The 19,623-nt window shown below is 41.5% G+C and overlaps 1 protein-coding gene across 1 annotated transcript; it reads right to left on the bottom strand.

Moving 5' to 3' along the window:
- Nucleotides 1–1,092: 1,092 nt before the first annotated feature.
- Nucleotides 1,093–19,570, bottom strand: dimt1l (DIM1 dimethyladenosine transferase 1-like (S. cerevisiae)). The gene is made up of 12 exons (XM_060932315.1): nucleotides 19,396–19,570; nucleotides 19,163–19,236; nucleotides 14,172–14,258; nucleotides 14,025–14,086; nucleotides 10,619–10,712; nucleotides 10,475–10,524; nucleotides 7,179–7,302; nucleotides 3,189–3,281; nucleotides 1,819–1,883; nucleotides 1,649–1,712; nucleotides 1,403–1,509; nucleotides 1,093–1,279 (listed from the first exon to the last, which is right to left on the bottom strand). Exons 1-12 carry the CDS (start codon nucleotides 19,451–19,453, stop codon nucleotides 1,237–1,239), a joined length of 921 nt encoding a protein of 306 aa, XP_060788298.1. The 5' UTR covers nucleotides 19,454–19,570; the 3' UTR covers nucleotides 1,093–1,236.
- Between the last annotated feature and the right edge of the window lie 53 nt (nucleotides 19,571–19,623).

The following is a 19,623-nucleotide window of genomic DNA, read 5'->3' as shown; positions in this document are numbered from 1 at the left end:
GAATGCCTAGGCGATCACCTTACATAACATTGCATTACATTTAGCGGTTATTGTTTATACAAAGCTACTGAAAAAAGGACAGATTCAGCAGCATACAAAAATGTGGGGGCATACAGGGTATACAGGTTAATCAGGGTTAGTATATATGAGAGTTTTTTTCTTTGTTTTTTGTAAAGGCTTTACCCTGTTTAAAACAAAACAAACAAAGAAAAAAACTCATATATACTAACCCTGATTAACCTGTATACCCTGTATGCCCCCACATTTTGTATGCTGCTGAATCTGTCCTTTTTTCAGTAGCTTTGTATAAACAATAACCGCTAAATGTAATGCAATGTTATGTAAGGTGATCGCCTAGGCATTCTCATTGTGAAAAGTAAGTCACATGTACATGGACTGGCATTTAATGTTGTATTTGTTCCTTTCTATTTGTTTTTTGTCTGTTCATATTCTTTTTGGGGGAGTAAAGTCAGTTTAAAAATGCCGTTAAATGCATAGGCCTACAGGCCAAGTTTAATGACCTTGAGGTTATCAGAGGTCATATGTCGTTTTACAAATGAAAAATGAATTCAGCACCCAAACATTTAACAAACAAGGCCATTTGCTAACTTCATTAATCATTTTAGTACATTTCATTCCTTAGAAAGCTGAGAAACTGGGTTCAGCTGAGACGTTTACAGGCCCAAAGTTCAATGACCTCTAAAGGTCAACAGAGGTCAGATAGAGCTCGGCATATTGCAGATTTGAATTCGGCACACCCAAATTGACAAAATAAGACCGTTTGCCGACTTTGTCTCAAAAATGCCTTTGGGTGTCACAATTCTGGATTTTGGTACCAGTCTATTGTATTTAAGTGAAAGGCATAGATTAGGAGTTTTTTACATCTGTTACCTAGTTTGTAACACACATTGACAACGATGTGGCTTTTCACTGAATAATAATATTTAACGAGATATGACGATCTGTGCAGCAATGCAGAAACAGAGAGAATAAAGATGCAGCTAGATTCTCACCCCTATTTAAAACTGAATTCACTGTTTACTCTCTGTCTCAGACCTTTTGAACTTGATCACACATTTAAAACAATTTTAGTAGAGAAAATATGGTTTATTGTACACTTTGGAATAATGTAGTAGCATCTTGAGATTAATATCAAAATGAGAGGTGCACTATAAATAAAATTCATTATTTAATTTTATAGATAATATATCGTCCAGCCATCCTGTGTTTGAAGCTTCATGAAAAGTGGATCCCAGCCGAATTGAACGCATGAAGTAGTCTGAGGGTGGGAGAGAAACAAGAAGCAATGTTGATCAAAAGAATAATTATTTTAGACATATCAAGAATAACTGCACAAGTGGGGGGGAAAAAAAAATGTATCTGCAAAAGTATATTCACTTACACCATGAAGTCATCTATGTCCATTGATCGTGCCCGTTTTTCACTAAACTCTACTTCCTGTAGAACGCTGTCGAGTTTCTGGGAAATACTGAAGTCCTGTGGTACTTCCTAGTAATATAGGATGAGAATGGCCCACGTTCAAATGTCTGACACCGAATGTGCCAAAAAACATATTAACAGCACCACAGAGAACATAAAATTTTAGATCCTCTACCATAATGAATATTGGGAGTAGTTGTTTACTTACAATGTTGTGCATGGAGCAATGAATTCTGTAGTTCTTCTCCAAAAGCTGTTCAACAGCAGCAGACCTGGGGGGGGGGTTTCAAAAAAAAAATAATAATACAAGAGCTAAAATGTTTGCTTTTGGGTACAACTGATAGATGTCAAGTCGTGAAACTGAAATAAATACTTTACTTGAAGGCCGCACTCAGAGTTTTGTTCTTCCTTACAAATGCAATTCTGACAAGACCGTCCCATTCCTACAGGTAAAGATAAATTAAACGTTATTTAATAAATACACAACCTCAAGTACATATTCAGTGTTAAGACAAACTGCACTGACTCAATAAATGGAGTGTTGCACAACACCTCATGTGTACTGAAATAGAAATGACTGAAGTTTCACTGAATGTTCATAGGTGGAAAAAGTTTACATCTATCTCTCTCTCCCCGTTCCTTTTTTTATGTGGATGTTTTGCTTGTATTGGGAGTGGTTGCCTTTTTTGGCTACTTTCTTACAGCTACAATTAAAGCAAAGAAACCTGTTAACTATCTGTTTACATGGAGAAAAAAAAAATATATCCTGTAGCTCTATAATATGAGAAACTGGAACATTTTGCTACATTATTCATGAAAATAAAACAGATCAGGCCTGCCTTTATGTCTCTGCTCATTCCTGAGGTCATTCAGATATGCCAGTAGAGTGCTATTAAAGTTTATTACCTACAGCTAGGGTCCGTCTATCAATCATATACCGTACAGGGGCTGTAAAAGTAGGTATACAGTAAGGATTATTCGGTGCTAGGTTTTGTTTTTGATTACTGTATATAAAATCTCCGCATTCACTGGATATGAGCAATCATGTGCTCTGATTAGCTACTCTGCTACTCGGATATCAGCTCATATACCGTGAGTAGAGAAAAACAAATGTTAGAGCGTGTTCCTGAACCAACCGAGGACGAAATAAAAACTACTCGAAAACAAAACCCCAAAAAATAGCAACAAAATATGTAATGAAAGTACTTGTCTTATTTTTCAAGAATTATTACAGCATTTTTCACAAGTAGCTGTCATGTTGCTGGTTTATTTACATTCATCATTAACCATTAAAACTTTTTTTTTTAGACTGGTTCAAAAGCTCAGAGAAAAAAATTTGAATATTTTACTATGCATGTATGCAATTTGGCAAGCAGAAATGATTTTGTCGGATGTTTTGTAGAAAGTTTTTTATTTATCGAATTTGCCCAAAAAAAAAAAAAGGGCTCCGTTTCTCAAAATCCAGTGAATATGGGTAGAATAAAAGGTATTCCACTTAATCTCATCATACGACTTTATTTCATGGAATAATTTTTATATGTATATAAATAAATCTGGCTGTAGGTAATAAATTTTGATTGCACTCACGTTATATTTATACACACACACACACTATCCTTCTGGTGTGGGTTCATGGCAGTATTCTTCCTGACGATCAAGCCCTAATCAAGTGTAAATTGCTTCGTACTAAAGAAGAATCTAAGCAAGTTAAAAACAAAAAGCCAGGCACACGTAAACAGAGGTCAAACCTGAAAATTGATGGGTGGTGGTGGATTTTTTGGTTCGATCCTGACAACACTAGATTCCACTTTAGGAGGAGGTCTGAAATTGTTTCTCCCAACCTGAAATCAAAAGCAGTCGTGTGACCCTTCTGTTCACTGATTACATGATATAAGTAAAGAATGAAACACGGCAGGGCGTGCTGATTATGACCCTGAGGCCGTTTTCCCAATAACAGCATGCCCCAAAGTGTTTTACTCCTCTGATACCACAGAAATTTACCAACACTTACATTTTTTATTTACTGAAGCGCAAACGTTTTATCCATTTATAATTACGTGTAATGTTGAATGTTTGTGAAACATGTTCACACTTGATATATAGCAATTATAAAACAACTGTTCTCTGAACAGCCTCTTTTCTTTCTTTTGACATTAACGAGACACAAAAAACAAACACAGGAAGTGCAAATCCTTCCCTCTTTACAGCTTGAAGTGCATATTCTGGACCAATTTCGTGTTTTTTTTTATATGAAAGTACAGTTGTGTTCAAAATAATAGCAGTGTGTTTAAAAACGTGAGTAAAGCTCAAAATCCTTATAATAGTTTTTATTTCCATGCATTGGGAACAATGCACATTATATTCTACATCAAAACATGAAGAAAAATGAACATTGGGCTGTTAAAAAAAAAAATAGCAGTGTCTGCATTTTTCATTACAAACTCCAAATATTTACTGTATAAACTGAAAAAATCTTAAGGATTTAGTATTCCTGTGAATCACTAAACTAATATTTGGTTGTATAACCACGGTTTCTGAGAACTTCTGGCACCTGTGAACAAGTATTCCAGCCCAGGATGATTTGACAACATTCCACAATTCCTCTGCATTTCTTGGTTTTGCCTCAGAAACAGCATTTTTGATGTCACCCCACAAGTTTTCTATCAGATTAAGGTCCGGGGATTGGGCTGGCCACTCCATAACTTTCATTTTGTTGGTCTTGACCCCTGATGCTGCTCGCTTACTGGTGTGTTTGGGGTCGTTGTCTTGTTGAAACACCCATTTCAACGGCATTTCTTCTTCAGCATAAGGCAACATGACCTCTTCAAGTATTTTGATATATGCAAACTGATCCATGATCCCTGGTATGCGATAAATGGGCCCAACATCATAGTAAGAGAAACATCCCCATATCATGATGCTTGCACCACCATGCTTCACTGTCTTCAGAGTGTACTGTGGCTTGAATTCAGTGTTTGGGGGTCGTCTGAAAAACTGTCTGCGGCTCTTGGACCCAAAAAGAACAATTTTACTTTCATCAGTCCACAAAATGTTTTTCCATTTCTCTTTAGGCCAGTCGATGTGTTCTTTGGCAAATTGTATCCTCTTCAGCACGTCTTTTTTTTTTTAACAGTGGAACTTTGCGGGGCTTCTTGCCGATAGATTAGCTTCACACAGGCATCTTCTAATTGTCACAGTACTCACAGGTAACTTCAGACCGTCTTTGATCACCCTGGAGCTGATCATTGGCTGAGTCTTTGCCATTCTGGCTATTCTTCAATCCATTCGAATGGTAGTCTTCTGTTTTCTTCCACGTCTCTCTGGCTTTGCTGTCCATTCTAAAGCACTGGAGATCATTTTAGCTGAGCAGCCCATCATTTTCTGCACTTCTTTACAGTATACGTTTTACCTTTCCAATCAACGTTTTAATCAAAGCACGCTGTTCTTCTGAACAATGTCTGGAACGACCCATGTTTCTCAGGTTTTCAGAGAGAAATGGATGTACAACATGTGCTGGCTTCATCCTTAAATTAGGGCCACCTGACTGACATCTGTTTTTTCACAGAATGAATGACCTCACTAATTAAACTCCACACTGCTATTATTTTGAACACGTCCCTTTCACTTAATTATTCGATTACACAGACTCAGGAGCATGCATATCATGAATGTTGGGTCTGTTGGTTTTCTATGACTCTACTACACCTACTGGTAAATTATTTGCCATGTAGTAATATAATTTCCACCAAAAACAGTGATTGATCTGGTTAGTCGTGTTGGACTGCTATTATTTTGAACACAAGTGTATATCCCTTTACACACTCATCCAGAAGGGTAATTTTGCACAAGGCCATCTATCTACAGCAGGAAAAATAAAAAATAAAACGCGTCTGGAAAAATCCCAAGGGAGTCTGGAGCCAGATTCGTGACGTCACCTGCGGAAGCGCCAGCAGGCTGCGCGAGCTTTGCACGGTTTCAGTGCACAGCCTGTGTAGACCAAGCGCTCCCATTTCTCTCTCATTGTCTGGTCTTTTGGAAAACGATGAGTACTAATCCCATCAAGATTGGTGTTGCTACACCCTCCTACAATACATCTGTTAACCGTTTTAATAATTACACGATAACGTTGAAGAAATTTGCAGAAAACCACCAGGTCGTTTTCTCATAAACAAACCAGCGCTGACGTAGGATTCAGAGGGAGGCGTCCCGCACGTGACGTCATGAAAATCAATGTTTGCTGGGAAATTTACATGCTAAGTTCTTTCAGAGGCGGACCAATTCGCCTCAAATGGCTTGATTTCAACTGAATTTTTCTGGTATTGCGCAAGGGAAAAAATTGCACAGAATGCAAAATGTGACAGATATTTGACCAACGTTTAATATAAAATAGGATAATTTCATTGATCTTGCTCCTGAATTTACCCGTGATATGCACTTTAATCTCTGACTCTTACAAAGTTCTGACACTGGAGACTTCTTCCAAATAAAACCTCTTGCGTAAAACTTCACTGTATCGGAAATTACACAGATTTTTAAACCTGCTCATACGGCATGCCTGCCCTACACGTCCCCATGTAAACTGTTACTACAGAAAGGATAAGGTGTTAGAACGAGTGTATTAATATAACCCTGTTATTAACCTTGAAGCGGGAAATGCAGTCAGAGCTGCTGTTACAGAAAATTACCTTCTGAACAATCAATCAAATTCAATAATTTAACAGTACTGTGCTATAAATACAACATTCACTGATTGAATCGAGGTAAATAAGAACAAGGTCTTGAACCTGAATTAATTACTCCAGCACCCAAGTTCTGAAAGTGGAAAGAAAATGTTTTCAAACGTTTCAGTAGCAGTAGCATGTCCAGTGATTCCACCTTAAAGGAACAGTCCACCGTATTTCCATAATGAAATATGCTCTTACCTGAATTGAGACGAGCTGCTCCGTACCTATCCGAGCTTTGCGCGACCTCCCAGTTAGTCAGACGCAGTCCGATGCGCTGTCACTCCTGTTAGCAATGTAGCTAGGCTCAGTATGGCCAACGGTATTTTTTGGGGCTGTAGTTAGATGTGACCAAACTCTTCCGCGTTTTTCCTGTTTACATAGGTTTATATGACCAGTGATATGAAACAAGTTCAGTTAAAAAAATTCAGTTCAGTAAAAAGTTCAGTAAAAAAAAACGTAGCGATTTTCTATGCTATGGAAAGTCCGCACTATAATGACAGGCGTACTAACACCTTCTGCGCGCTTCGGCAGCGCATTGATACAGAGCTCAGATATCAATGCGCTGCCGAAGCGCGCAGAAGGTGTTAGTACGCCTGTCATTATAGTGCGGACTTTCCATAGCATAGAAAATCACTACGTTTCAATTTGTGTAACTGAACTTGTTTCATATCACTGGTCATATAAACCTATGTAAACAGGAAAAACGCGGAAGAGTTTGGTCGCATCTAACTACAGCCCCAAAAAATACCATTGGCCATACTGAGCCTAGCTACATTGCTAACAGGAGTGACAGCGCATCGGACTGCGTCTGACTAACTGGGAGGTCGCGCAAAGCTCGGATAGGTACGGAGCAGCTCGTCTCAATTCAGGTAAGAGCATATTTCATTATGGAAATACGGTGGACTGTTCCTTTAAGTTGCCATCATCCCAACAACATTACAACAGCCTTTCTCTTGTTCTGGTGATATAACGGCTTGGACTCATTGGCCAGCGTGAGCTGCGGAGAGACCTAACCTTCATGAGGTGGTCCACTCTGGCCAGTAGTTGTGTGTTAATGGACAGTCGACAGTAGAGCTTATCTCCAGGCTTCGCCACCAGCCGCATGGCAAACTCCCTCTGGAACATCAGCACTGCACATCTGTCTCACACACAAACACACACGGTTCTCTTACTATCCTTCTGAGGACCCTCCATTGACAATTATTAATGCAGTTAATTAATGCTGTGCCTGCATCTAAACCCAACCTTAACATCAGTAAAGCCTCGGTCACAACCAGCCGTACGTGCTCCTACGGCCGGTCTACGTGCAAAAAACGCAAGAAATGCACGGAGGGCGCGCATGTGACGTGCTGATTTTCGAGACGTAGACTGGCCGCAGAGGTTCTTTGTCATGTTAAACAAACTCTACAGGCGCTTACGTTTTTTTCAGGTTGCAAGACAAACTTACGGCCAACGTGCATCTTTCTCCATGAACAAAAAAAAAAACGCAGCGATTTGGGAAACGGCAAAAATCGCACGGCCAAAAAAAAATCGTACGTCCGGTTGTGACCTAGGCTTAATGAAAAGGAAACTTTTTTTTTTAAACAAAAAATAAACCACCACCACAACAAGAGTGCTCAGAGAGCACAATATCCCGCACTGGCAACTATCTCTATGCTATAAGTGCTTAATATACCCTCATGAAATTGTCAAAGAACAAGTTTGGTAATCAAGCGCCATAACTCTGGTGAAATGTGACCGAATTGAACGAAATTGCAATATGCGTATTACCGACATATACAGTAACAAAGAATCCTGTTGCGTTTTGTGAAATTCCTCCAAAAATTGTGAGAGGAGTTGATTTCAGAAGGTGAGTACCCTTCCTGGGACGGACAGACATCGCCACGACATAATCCCCCTTTGGGCCTTTTGGCCACCGGAGGATAAAAAACAAAACAAAAAAAACACACACACACCACCACCACTTTCCTTATGGGGACCATCCAAATGTCCCCATAACGTCAAAACTGTCAGATTTTACTATCCTTGTAAGGACATTTGGTCCTCGATAGTATATATTTATAAAAAAAAAAAAAAACCCACACACACACACACCTCTAAATCAGCTGAACATTATTGGGGGGGAAAAAAAAGGAAGGGAGAGAACAACAGGTCAAGTCAGAACCATCAGGTTCTCAGGTAGGTGCTTAGTGAAAACTGTTCTTTTCAGATTGATAACCTTTTAGGAACTGGTCAGTGACAAACAGTGTTGTAGTTGAGTCACTAAACCTCGAGTCCAGTCTCGAGTCCCCAGTGTTCAAGTCCAAGACTCCAACCATTTGACGGTGTCTGCTTTAGTGCCATTAACATTCATTTGTTCCTGAACATGACGCATGAACAGGTGAATGTGCTTCTCTTTGTCAGAGAGTGTGAAGTATTTGGTCAGAGATGGTTGGGAGACGGATGTAAGTGCAGAAGGCGTGTTTATTAACACAAGACAGGTAAACAATCCAGAACGGCAGGCAAAATCAGAAAACAGTGAAACAGGTCGAGCGAGGCACAAACAGGCTATCGAAGACTCGGCAGAATCAAAGACGAAAAATAGGAAATCAGGAAACCGAACAAGGAAATAAGGCTCGGTAATGTGTCAGCAACGCAACTCAATACTTCGCAAAGTAAGTGTGTTTTCACAGTTTTTATACAGGCGCGCTGATTGCGCCTTAATCCTGTGCAGGTGCGAGTCGTTTACGGGGCACGCGCTGTCCGGAGCGCGCCCGAGAGTCTATCTGATGCACGTGCCAGGGCGCGCAGTTGTGACACTCTTGCAGGAAATTAGTACAAAAATTAATGTAGCTATAAATACCTTATGCTAAATTATGATGATAACGTTACTAGTGCTGTCAAGCGATTAAAATATTTAATCGCGATTAATGTCGCGACAGTCATAGTTAACTCGCGATTAATCGCAATTTAATCGCACATTTTTGTCACATAAAAAACCATTGTAATTCTCTTATCAGCATAAAAAAGTGAATGGGCTTGCTTTATATCAATGTTTTGTTTTGTTTTTTTATTGCAAAGCATAACACGTCTTGACACAGCCACTGCAAAGTGAAACCTAAGCCGAGCACCGGAGCGGGGCTAGCAAGAGAACCATGAGTGAAATGATCTACTGTTTGAGTTAGTCTCTAATCAGAGAGACAGGTTACACAGTGACGGTAGGCTTGACTTGCTTGATTATAATATAAAGTACACTATTATATTAAGTTTAAGTTGTTCGTTGATAAATATTGCATTGAATCGGATCTTTACTGTTTCAGCTCACTTAACACATTTTGTACTTTTACACTTTCTGCCTGTTGATGCGTCGCGCTGTCCAATCAGAGGCGGCCAAATTTGCATATTACAGGAAGGATTTCTGGGATAGCATTGAGTTTACAGTTCAGAGGGATCTGGCTTCTTTAGACGCTGTCTTCTTAAAACTGAATAAATATTTAAAAAGAGCCAAATGAGCCAGTCTTTTGAACGGCTCTTTTCAAAGAACGGATCACAAAGATGCGGATCCCATCAAAGAGCCATAAATCCCATCTCTACTAGCGCGCCCTGCCCGTGCTGGTTCTTTGGGGAAGGCAGAGGACTCTGGCTGTGCGGGGCGTGGCATTACAGTCTAGCTGCTATCGGGTTTTTTTGCAAAGTCTTTGTTCCAAGTTCCTGGCAGTTTCAAAAGCTTATGAAAAACCTACATCATGTCACAGAGCGTTAATCTCATCTCATCTCATTATCTCTAGCCGCTTTATCCTTCTACAGGGTCGCAGGCAAGCTGGAGCCTATCCCAGCTGACTACGGGCGAAAGGCGGGGTACACCCTGGACAAGTCGCCAGGTCATCACAGGGCTGACATATAGACACAGACAACCATTCACACTCACATCTACGGTCAATTTAGAGTCACCAGTTAACCTAACCTGCATGTCTTTGGACTGTGGGGGAAACCGGAGCACCTGGAGGAAACCCACGCGGACACGGGGAGAACATGCAAACTCCACACAGAAAGGCCCTCGCCGGCCACGGGGCTCGAACCCAGGACCTTCTTGCTGTGAGGCGACAGCGCTAACCACTACACCACCGTGCCGCCCAGCGTTAATCTCGCGATAAAAAAAATTATCGCCGTTAAAATTGAGTCAAGTTAACGCGTTAATAACGCGACATTTTTGACAGCACTATACGTTACAAAAAAAAAATGTAACAAATCAGAGTCCGAGTCATCAGTGCTCAAGTACAAGTCGGACTCGAGTACTACAAGCCTGGTGACAAATCTGACTAACTTCATACCTGAAGAAAGGTCTGTGAAGAAGTAGCTTGAAGACAAATGGTGATGATATCTGCAAAATAAACAAGTATTATTACAGTTAGACTTAAAATGTAAAATAAATTAGATTCACAAAAAAAAAAAAAGAAAAAAATCTGGATCAGTACCTGATAGGGTAAATTTGCTACACAGACATCAAAGAATGGCAGCTCAGTCTTCAAAACATCACCAACCAAAATCTGAAGCTTCGTCTGCATCGGTCTAGAAAATTTTCACACACGGCTTAAGACTGGATCACTGAGCCACAAGGAAAGCCACTCAATAATACAAATTATAATAAAATAGGTCCAAATTACTCCATTCTGACTGGTCAATCAAGGAGGGCTTTTTTCCTTAACACGGGGCCGTATTTCTGAAATGCTATTGGCTAGTTCGTTGCTTGGTTACGGTTACAAAAATTGGCAAATTTTGTCAACAAAATGGCTTTTGTAAAGAAGTTCCAATAAAATTTTGTAAACCACTTTCAAAATCCTCGTGTCGTGTCGCCATGTCATGATGAAAGACGCTTTAGAAACTGATTCAAACGTGCAAGATAGTCTTGCGCCCTGATTGGTTCAGAAAACGTGAATGACAAATGTTGTGAACTTGAATGGCTTCCGAAGTATGAATTTGGCCCTACATATTATACTGTAGTTCGTCCTTCGATGTCGAAGATGACCATCTCTGCAATTATCAGTGTTCATTTTGTTGTGGGTTCGAAGATGGCTGATAAGTCGAATCCTCGCATGGAACGTCCTTCCACATTTCGGACAAGACGGTCTGGATGGAGCCGTTTCCGATGCTTCTCTCTCCTTTCGCTTTGCCCTCTTTTGTTTTGCCAGGCAGATACAATTTTCCTCATGTTTCTTTGCTCCCAAGTTTACGCTAGATCGCTAGGCACTTCGGTCAAGTGCTAGGTCTTCCCATGTGTTAGGTTTGATGTGGAACAGCTTGGTGGATACTTTCAGGGAGTCTTTGTACCGCTTTTTCTGACCACCTCTGGAGTGTGAGCCATTTTTTAGCTCTCCGTACAAGAGCTGTTTCGGGATTCGGGTGTCATCCATTCTTCTAACATGACCAGCCCCCTATATATTATAAACAAGTAATCGTATGGTTCCTCGTAAAATTAAGGATCAATTTCACTCGTGATTTCAAAGTTTTGAAATTGCCAAAACTTCGAAATCACTCGTGAAATTAATCCTTAATTTTACTCGGCCCCATACAATTACCTATACTAATACTGAACTAGAAAATAGTGTTGCACCGATACCATTTTTTGGCCCCGATACCGATACCTGGCTGTGCAGTACCGGCCGATACCGATACCATACCGATACCACTCCGTTTGAAGTGTGTGTGTGTGTATATATATATATATATATATATATATATATATATATATATATATATATATTAGGGCTGGGAATATTAACGCGTTAATCGCGATTAGATTAATGTAAATTGTGATCGCGAATATTTTTTTTAATCGCGATCAGAGTTTACCAGCATTTTCCGCACTTCTACCATCCACATGCAGCTCCTCTGGTTGTATTAATTAAACTCATTTTCGGTTAAACGCGCTATTTCGAGTTTGCTAGTCTTTTGTTTCTTCTACGCATCCGTAGGCAGCTCGAGCGGAAGCGTGTGGTTTCCATCGAGTCGTTGGCATGGAAGGACACGCTGTTGTCTTCAGTTTAGTCCTCTTTTGTGATGGATAAGCAACCGTTTTCTGGACCTCTGAATGGTTTGTTTGAATTTAAGTTATGAAGTGCTTTGTATGGTTATTTTTTTATGGTGACATTTTATTTTTGAAGAAGAGAGTGGCCTGACATTACATTGTTCATAGTCAAATCCGAAGTAGAGACAAGTGGGTCTACATGGCACTTTTTCTGATTTTTTTCTTGTGTTCATTTATTTACAATTTCTCCAAAGTAGCCAGTCATTCATTCTTAATACTTGTTTTCCTTTCTCTACACTCTTTTTGAAATAAAAAAGGCCAAAAGATAAATTCTGCTTTTGTCTCTGTCTTCATTTTATTCCAATTTAAGACACAATGGTCAGAAACACTTTGCATTGTGGGTTTAACTTTAGATTCGAACGGTCTTACTGCAAAATATCAATTTTACACATGCAAAGTAAATCAAGATTAATCGCGATTAACTATGAAATTTCTGAGATTAGTTGCGATCAAGAAAATTAATCTTTTGACAGCCCTAATATATATATATATATATATATATATATGAAGAGCTGCATACTTGGATGTAAAATCATTGCTATCATGGCTTTGTCAGGCTGCTGCTTACCTTTGTGAAACAGGAAAAAGACTAATACAAAGTGAATCCAGTAGAACTTTTTATTGCCTACCTGGTATGGATGACTGACAATAGTTCAATAAACTTTTAGCTCTCACAGGCCAAAATAGTGAGAAAGTAAAATTACATTAATAATTGAATAAACTCTTTTAAACCCTGAGTTTTGGCTCTCAAAGGCCAAAATAGTGCAACTTTCATGAAATTATAACATGTATAATACTAGTGCAGCAGTAAGAAAGTAAAATTATATTAAAATAAGAAATAATATACATATGAGGTATATTTGAGAGATAGCAGCATTAAGGAGTATCTGAGGTAAGAACAAATCAGATTAATCAGAATTGACATAAGAAATGATTTCTTCCTGTAAACTAGGTCTAGGCTGATGTGCACTACTCTAAGTGCAGCCAGAATTTGGTAAAATAAATAAAGGACTATTTTAAATGTTAGTATCCTCATAACAACTGACCAGGGTTTGTTGCTGCTGTCCATCCCCCTTTCTCTTGCTAGCAGTTGCTGCAACCTCAAACTCTTTGTGTTCGTTCACATGTTTCGTCTTCATATGTTTTATGAGGTTCGAGGTATTGAAACTGGCCGATTTAACTCCACCTCTCGAAACTTTCAGGCCGCAAATCTTGCATGTAGCCATTGTACTCGCCGGAGTTTCTATGCTGAAATATATCCAGACCGCCGACGTTTTCTTCTCGTGGTTTGTTTTTCCTCCGCATGAAAAAGCTGCCCCTGTATTGGTTAAGAGCGGCTACTGGCCCGCTCTCATTGGTCTGGAGCAGGTCAATAGCAATAGCTGCTTGGCGTGCTTGGCAGGCATGCACAGTGATCACGTGTGATCACACAACACAGAGTGTAGTGAGTGTCGGGCGAGAGAAGGCTGCGTTCAAGTGTCATACTAGCATCGGTAAATGGTATCGGCGCCCTATTTCTTGCTACTCGCCAATACCGATACCACCATTTTAGTGCCAGATCGGGGCCCCGCCCGATACTGGTATCGGTATCGGTGCAACACTACTAGAAAAGCACTCGGAGAGCGCAGACCTCCGCCAAGAATCCTTTAAAAAAATCCGGGATCCAGAAGGTGATCCGGATCACCGCCAAAATTTAATGGATTGTTACTTGTGCCCAGTCACACCTCTGGAAAACATTTCAGAGCAATACGAAAACATAACCTCCTTGGCGGAGGTAATTAAACTCGATCACTCACGTGCACTGCACTCGTTTCTGAAGTTCAGCTACAAGTCTGGTATCCAGCTCACACGCTACTACCTTTGAAAGACATGAAGTACATACGGGGTTATGTTCTTGTTCAGAATTGGGACCTAAAAACAAACACTATTTAAATCATAGCTACTTTTTTGGCTTTTTCCAGAAGCTTCACGGTCATGTTTCCAGTTCCAGGTCCGACTTCCAGCACCACATCTGTCGGTCTCAAGGCTGCCTGATGATAGACAAATCAATAAACAACGATCATTTGATCACTGTATTCAACCTGAGCAACTCACTCCACTATGCAGTTAAGGATAAATCATTAGGGGGGGGGGGGGGGGAAGCTGTTCTAGGAAAATAACGCTAGGGTAGTCACAGAGGGCCGTTACCACCTTGAAGTTGATTATTTTCCGATAACAGGTGTCCTGAGGTGTTTAATTCCTTGTGTATCACAGGAATTTGCCAACATGTTTTAATTAAGAACAACCTGAACTGTTCTGACATGGGTAAGACACAGTACGTCTTGAATTTAATCAGCAGAAGCAGATCAGTTGTGCAAGCGGACCACATGTTGGATGTAAACAGATCTTTAGTTAGAGCAGTTACTTTCAAAGAAAAAGTGTCGTCTTTTAACGCGGAATACAGCTGACGGATTTTACCTTCAGGCCAGAGATGCAGATCGCTCACCTTCAGGACTAATGCCCCTTTTCCACCAAAGCAGTTCCAGGGCTGGTTCGGGGCCAGTGCTTAGTTTGGAACCGGGTTTTCTGTTTCCACTGACAAAGAACTGGCTCTGGGGCCAGAAAAACCGGTTCCAGGCTAGCACCAACTCTCTGCTGGGCCAGAGGAAAGAACTGCTTACGTCAGCGGGGGGGCGGAGTTGTTAAGACCAACAACAATAACAAGACTGCGAAAGATCGCCATTTTTAAGCGACGAGAAGCAGCAGCTCTACAAACGCGAAGTCAGCCATTATTGTTGTTGTTGCTGCTGCTTCTTCTCCGTGTTGTTTTTGCTTCGATATTCGCGACAAGGTTTATGCAAATGTAGCGACGTAACTGACGTATACAGCGACGTAATCACGTGGCTTCCCTTAGCACCGTGAGCTATGAAAAAGCAAACTGGTTCTCAGCTGGCTCACAAGTTGAACGAGTTGTGAACCAGCACTGGAACTGATTTGGTGGAAAAGGGGTATAAGAGAGCCATACCAAGTTTTGTGCCTACATCCATTAGACTCATAAATGGTTGAACATTTCTTTAACGGGCTTGCTTTTTTTTTTATACATGTGCTATGTATTGTGCTTTGCAAGCTTTATTTAACGTTGCTAATTGTTCCATGGAGTATGTTGTATGTGATGTGTGTGGGTAGGCAAACTGGACACATACTGATGCTTTTCACATATGAAGTTCCTTGGGAAAAACAAATTCTTTGAACTGAATTGAATTGGGGGCGGCACCGTGGTGTAGTGGTTAGCGCTGTCGCCTCACAGCAAGAAGGTCCGGGTTCGAGCCCCGTGGCCAGCGAGGGCCTTTCTGTGCGGAGTTTGCATGTTCTCCCCATGTCCGCGTGGGTTTCCTCCGGGTGCTCCGGTTTCCCCCACAGTCCAAAGACATGCAGGTTAGGTTAACTGGTGACTCTAAATTGGCCGTAGGTGTGAATGTGAGTGTGAATGGTTGTGTGTCTATGTGTCAGCCCTGTGATGACCTGGCGACTTGTCCAGGGTGTACCCCGCCTTTCGCCCGTAGTCAGCTGGGATAGGCTCCAGCTTGCCTGCGACCCTGTAGAACAGGATAAAGCGGCTACAGATAATGAGATGAGATGAATGAATTGAATTGGATGATTAAGTGAAGTTAGTAATAACTACAGTACGATATGCCGATATGCCAAAATAGGAGGTTTATTTTAGGGATGTCCCGATCAGGTTTTTTTGCCCTCCGATCCGATACCGATCATTTGATTTTGAGTATCTGCCGATACCGAGTCCCGATCCGATACTTCTTATAATCCATAAAAAATAAAGACGAGGAAAGAAACGGATCCAGGATGCTCCTCATTTTTTATTTAACACCTTATTTTAACATCCAACAACTCCGTTAGCAAACAGAGCACTTACGTGAGGCAGTTTGAACAATAACGAATTAAAAAAATAACCTTAAAATACCTGGCAGAAATGTAAACAAATAAAAAAAAAAATAAAGTGCCACAGTGCCGGTAATTTGCTTTTAAGAACGCATCTCACAGTGGTGTACAGTAATTTCAATTAAGGAAATGAACGTTTTTCTTGATGAAAACAAGCATTTCTATCCTTTCAGGTTTGAGCCCGTTTCTTTTGTCATCCAACGAAAAAAAAAAAGATCTCATGCTTTGCTTTCCGCTTCGAACTGTTTCCGTGTTCAACTTTGCCAGCAACAGGCAGCCAATAACCAATAGCGTCTCCGCTACAAAGTGATGTCATGCCGCACGCGTTGATGTTGCTGTGTTGAGACAAGAGGTCTGGTCTCACTCTGTGCCAACGCATAGCTATTGATGTGTTAAAAATGAGAATATATTATATAGATATATATCCGATCCCTGATCGGGAGGCAATGCCCGATTCCGATCGAGTCTGAAACCATGTGATCGGGCCCGATTTCCGATCACGTGATCGGATCGGGACATCCCTAGTTTATTTTACAAAATCAACTTAAATGTTGCTGAAACCATTAGGTGATTGTAAGAAGAAGCCTTTATTTATCACACATACGCTCAAGCACAGTGAAATTCCTCTCTGTGTTTAACCCATCTGAAGCAGTGAACACACACATACCCAGAGCAGTGAGCAGTTATACTACAGCACCCAGGGAGCAGTTGGGGTTTAGGTGCCTTGCTCAAGGGCACTTCAGCCCAACCTCAGGCCATGGCTGCCCCATGTTAACCGTCCTAACCACATGTCTTTGGACTGTGGGGGGAAACCAAAGGAAACCCATACAGACACGGGGAGAACACGCAAACTCCACACAGAAAGGCCCCTGTCAGCCACTGGACTCGAACCGAGAACCTTCTTGCTGTGAGGTGACAGTGCTAACCACAACACCACTGACTGGAAGTGTGAATAAATATTATCCATGAAGGGATTAACAATACTCAATCATTCCCTACATTATTTTATTACACTTTTAGACAATAAACAACCCTTTAAGGATTCTGTGGAGAGTTAAATCTACAGTCCTGGAGCGCCATAATCCTGCAGTTTGGTCATTTCCGTCCCCAAACACCTTCAACGGAAAGAATTTTGTACAAGTCTTAAAGCAGACAAAATCACAAAACATGGCTTCGACTTGGACATCCAGCCATCCGTCTTCTACCACTTATCCGAATCCAGGTCGCAGGGGTAGCACCCTAAGCAGAGCAGCCCAGATTTCCCTCTCCCTGGCCACCTCCACCAGCTTTTCCGGGGGAATACCGAGGTGTTCCCAGGCCAGCCGAGAGATGTAATCTCTCCAGCGTGTCCTGGGTCTATCTCGGGGTCTCCTCCCGGTGGGGCATGCCCAGAAAACCTCCCTTGGGAGGCATCCAGGGGGCATCCTAACAATGTGCCTGAACCACCTCAACTGACTCCTTTTGATGTGGAGGAGCAGCGGTTCTACTCCGAGTCTCTCCTGAATGACCAAGCTTCTCACCCTGTCTCTAAAGGGTGAAACTCATTTCTACCGCTTGTATCCACGATCTCATTCTTCCGGTCACTACCCACAGCTCGTGACTATAGACCCCTTTCACTGACATCACCCGAAACTGGAAGTAAACAGACCCTGCGCCATATTGGAAGACCAAGAAACTTGTGATTAGGGGGAAATAACGGCAGCGGTATGTGAACCCACGAAAATAAAGTGGAGTGGCAAACGACTTAAACAAACAAATCTGAGCTGTTTTATTTATGATTTATTGGCCCAACAGTAGACTTGAAAGAAACCTGTGTGAGACTTGGCAAAAAACTGTGGATATAATGGATAAGTCTGTGCATGATCTGCGGACACTTTGAGGTAAGCAAACGCAAGAAATTCAGATTTAAAACATGCTAAATTGGCCCCAAGTTGATAACTGTATGAGGAGCAAGCCTCCCAGACTTCTACAATTTAATAATAATAATAATTTAGGATGGTTTGGGGCTTGCTCGCTGCTGCCAGGTTGGTTGTTGAGTAGCCTGACTGTTTTTTTTTCTTGCGTGTGGTATCATTGTTGACACGAGGTTGTTTTTTGAACATGCCAATGTGGACACGATTTCCCCTGATGAGTTATGACTTCAGACGCGATGCGTGTGTGGAGTCCGTGTGATATGTGCGTAAGATAGGCTTCTCATGTGTTTGGAGATCCGCGCTCTGAGACAAGCGCAAGGCTTCTCATGTGTTTGGAGATCCGCGCTCCGAGACAAGCGCAAGCGCCCCAAGGGGAAAAAAGGGACCCCCCCAAAAATATCGGCATAGTTCGAACACTGAGTGTAGGCACTGGATGTAAACAACAAATAGTTTACAATGTCTGGGTAGCAAACAGATGGCAGAATTGGTGTCAGGTCCTCCTTATGTTTCCATTCTCCCTTGCCGCGAGTCTTATCATATGGGTCAAACCCATCAATCACAGCCAGTTTCTCCACATACCGTGCCCTTTCTGCAGCTGGTAATGTACTCACATAACCAGAATTATCAGCCATCGTGTCACTTTACTCTCACTCGTACTTTGTTTTATATTGTGAGTGCATGTACTTGGTCTTCCAATATGGTGCCTAACAAAATCTCGTGGCGCGGTGACGTCATGTGAAAGGGGTCTATAGGTGAGAGTGGGAACGTAGATGGACCAGTAAATTGAGAGCTTTGCCTTTTGGCTCAGCTCTCTCTTTACCACAACAGACCGGTTTAGCGTCCGCATCACTGTGCGCCATGGCCACGGAGGTGCTGATCCTCATCCCAGCCGCTTCGCACTCAGCTGCAAACCATCCCAGTGCATGCTGTAAGTCACAGATTGATGAAGCCAACAGGACCACATCATTTGCAAACACATGTAGACTGGTTGGGCAAACTCCCATGCACCCTGCATGGGACATCCATGTGTTATGTGATTTCTTGGTGAAAGATGCAACAAGGCAGGAGAACCAGAGAGGTGTTACCTTCTCAATAATCCCGTTCACCACCAAGGGGTTTTTCAGAATATGCTGCCCAATACCAGTGTTGAACATGATGCCTGAAAGACAGACATGATTTACAACATTTATTCATGCTCTTGACAAGTCACAGATCTGATGACACACCTGTGATCATGATCACACAGCAGCTGGGATACAAACAGCTGACTGATATTACACATCAATAAAACAACAACACTTCCGGAAACAGATCTCACCTTGACTTTTCACCTCTTGGTGCTGTCGAGATTTCTTTTCCGCTTTAACTTTAGGCATTTTTGATCAAATCCAGAGATCTGGGAGAGGAATATGCGAAATTCTATCGTAATATCATAAACATGAGCTCACAGCACGTGTGTAACACCGGAACTACGTCAAAGCGGAAGTTTCAGGTTTTCTTCGGCTCTAAATCAGAAGCGGCTGCGTTTGTTGGTTTACTGCCACCT

This window comes from Neoarius graeffei, chromosome 10, assembly GCF_027579695.1.
Source record: "Neoarius graeffei isolate fNeoGra1 chromosome 10, fNeoGra1.pri, whole genome shotgun sequence".
Classification (NCBI taxonomy): Eukaryota; Metazoa; Chordata; class Actinopteri; order Siluriformes; family Ariidae; genus Neoarius; species Neoarius graeffei.
Note: the sequence above shows the minus strand (reverse complement) of the source record. Positions and strands in the feature narration are given on the sequence as shown.

Excerpts from the sequence above, each read along its gene's own strand:
- dimt1l (XM_060932315.1), bottom strand. The coding sequence starts at position 19,453 with ATGCCTAAAGTTAAAGCGGAAAAGAAATCTCGACAGCACCAAGAGGTG. Across the intron at positions 19,237-19,395 it reads CCAAGAGGTGAAAAGTCAAG|GCATCATGTTCAACACTGGT; the intron begins GTGAGATCTGTT and ends TCTGTCTTTCAG. Across the intron at positions 14,259-19,162 it reads TGAACGGGATTATTGAGAAG|GCAGCCTTGAGACCGACAGA; the intron begins GTAACACCTCTC and ends GTCTATCATCAG.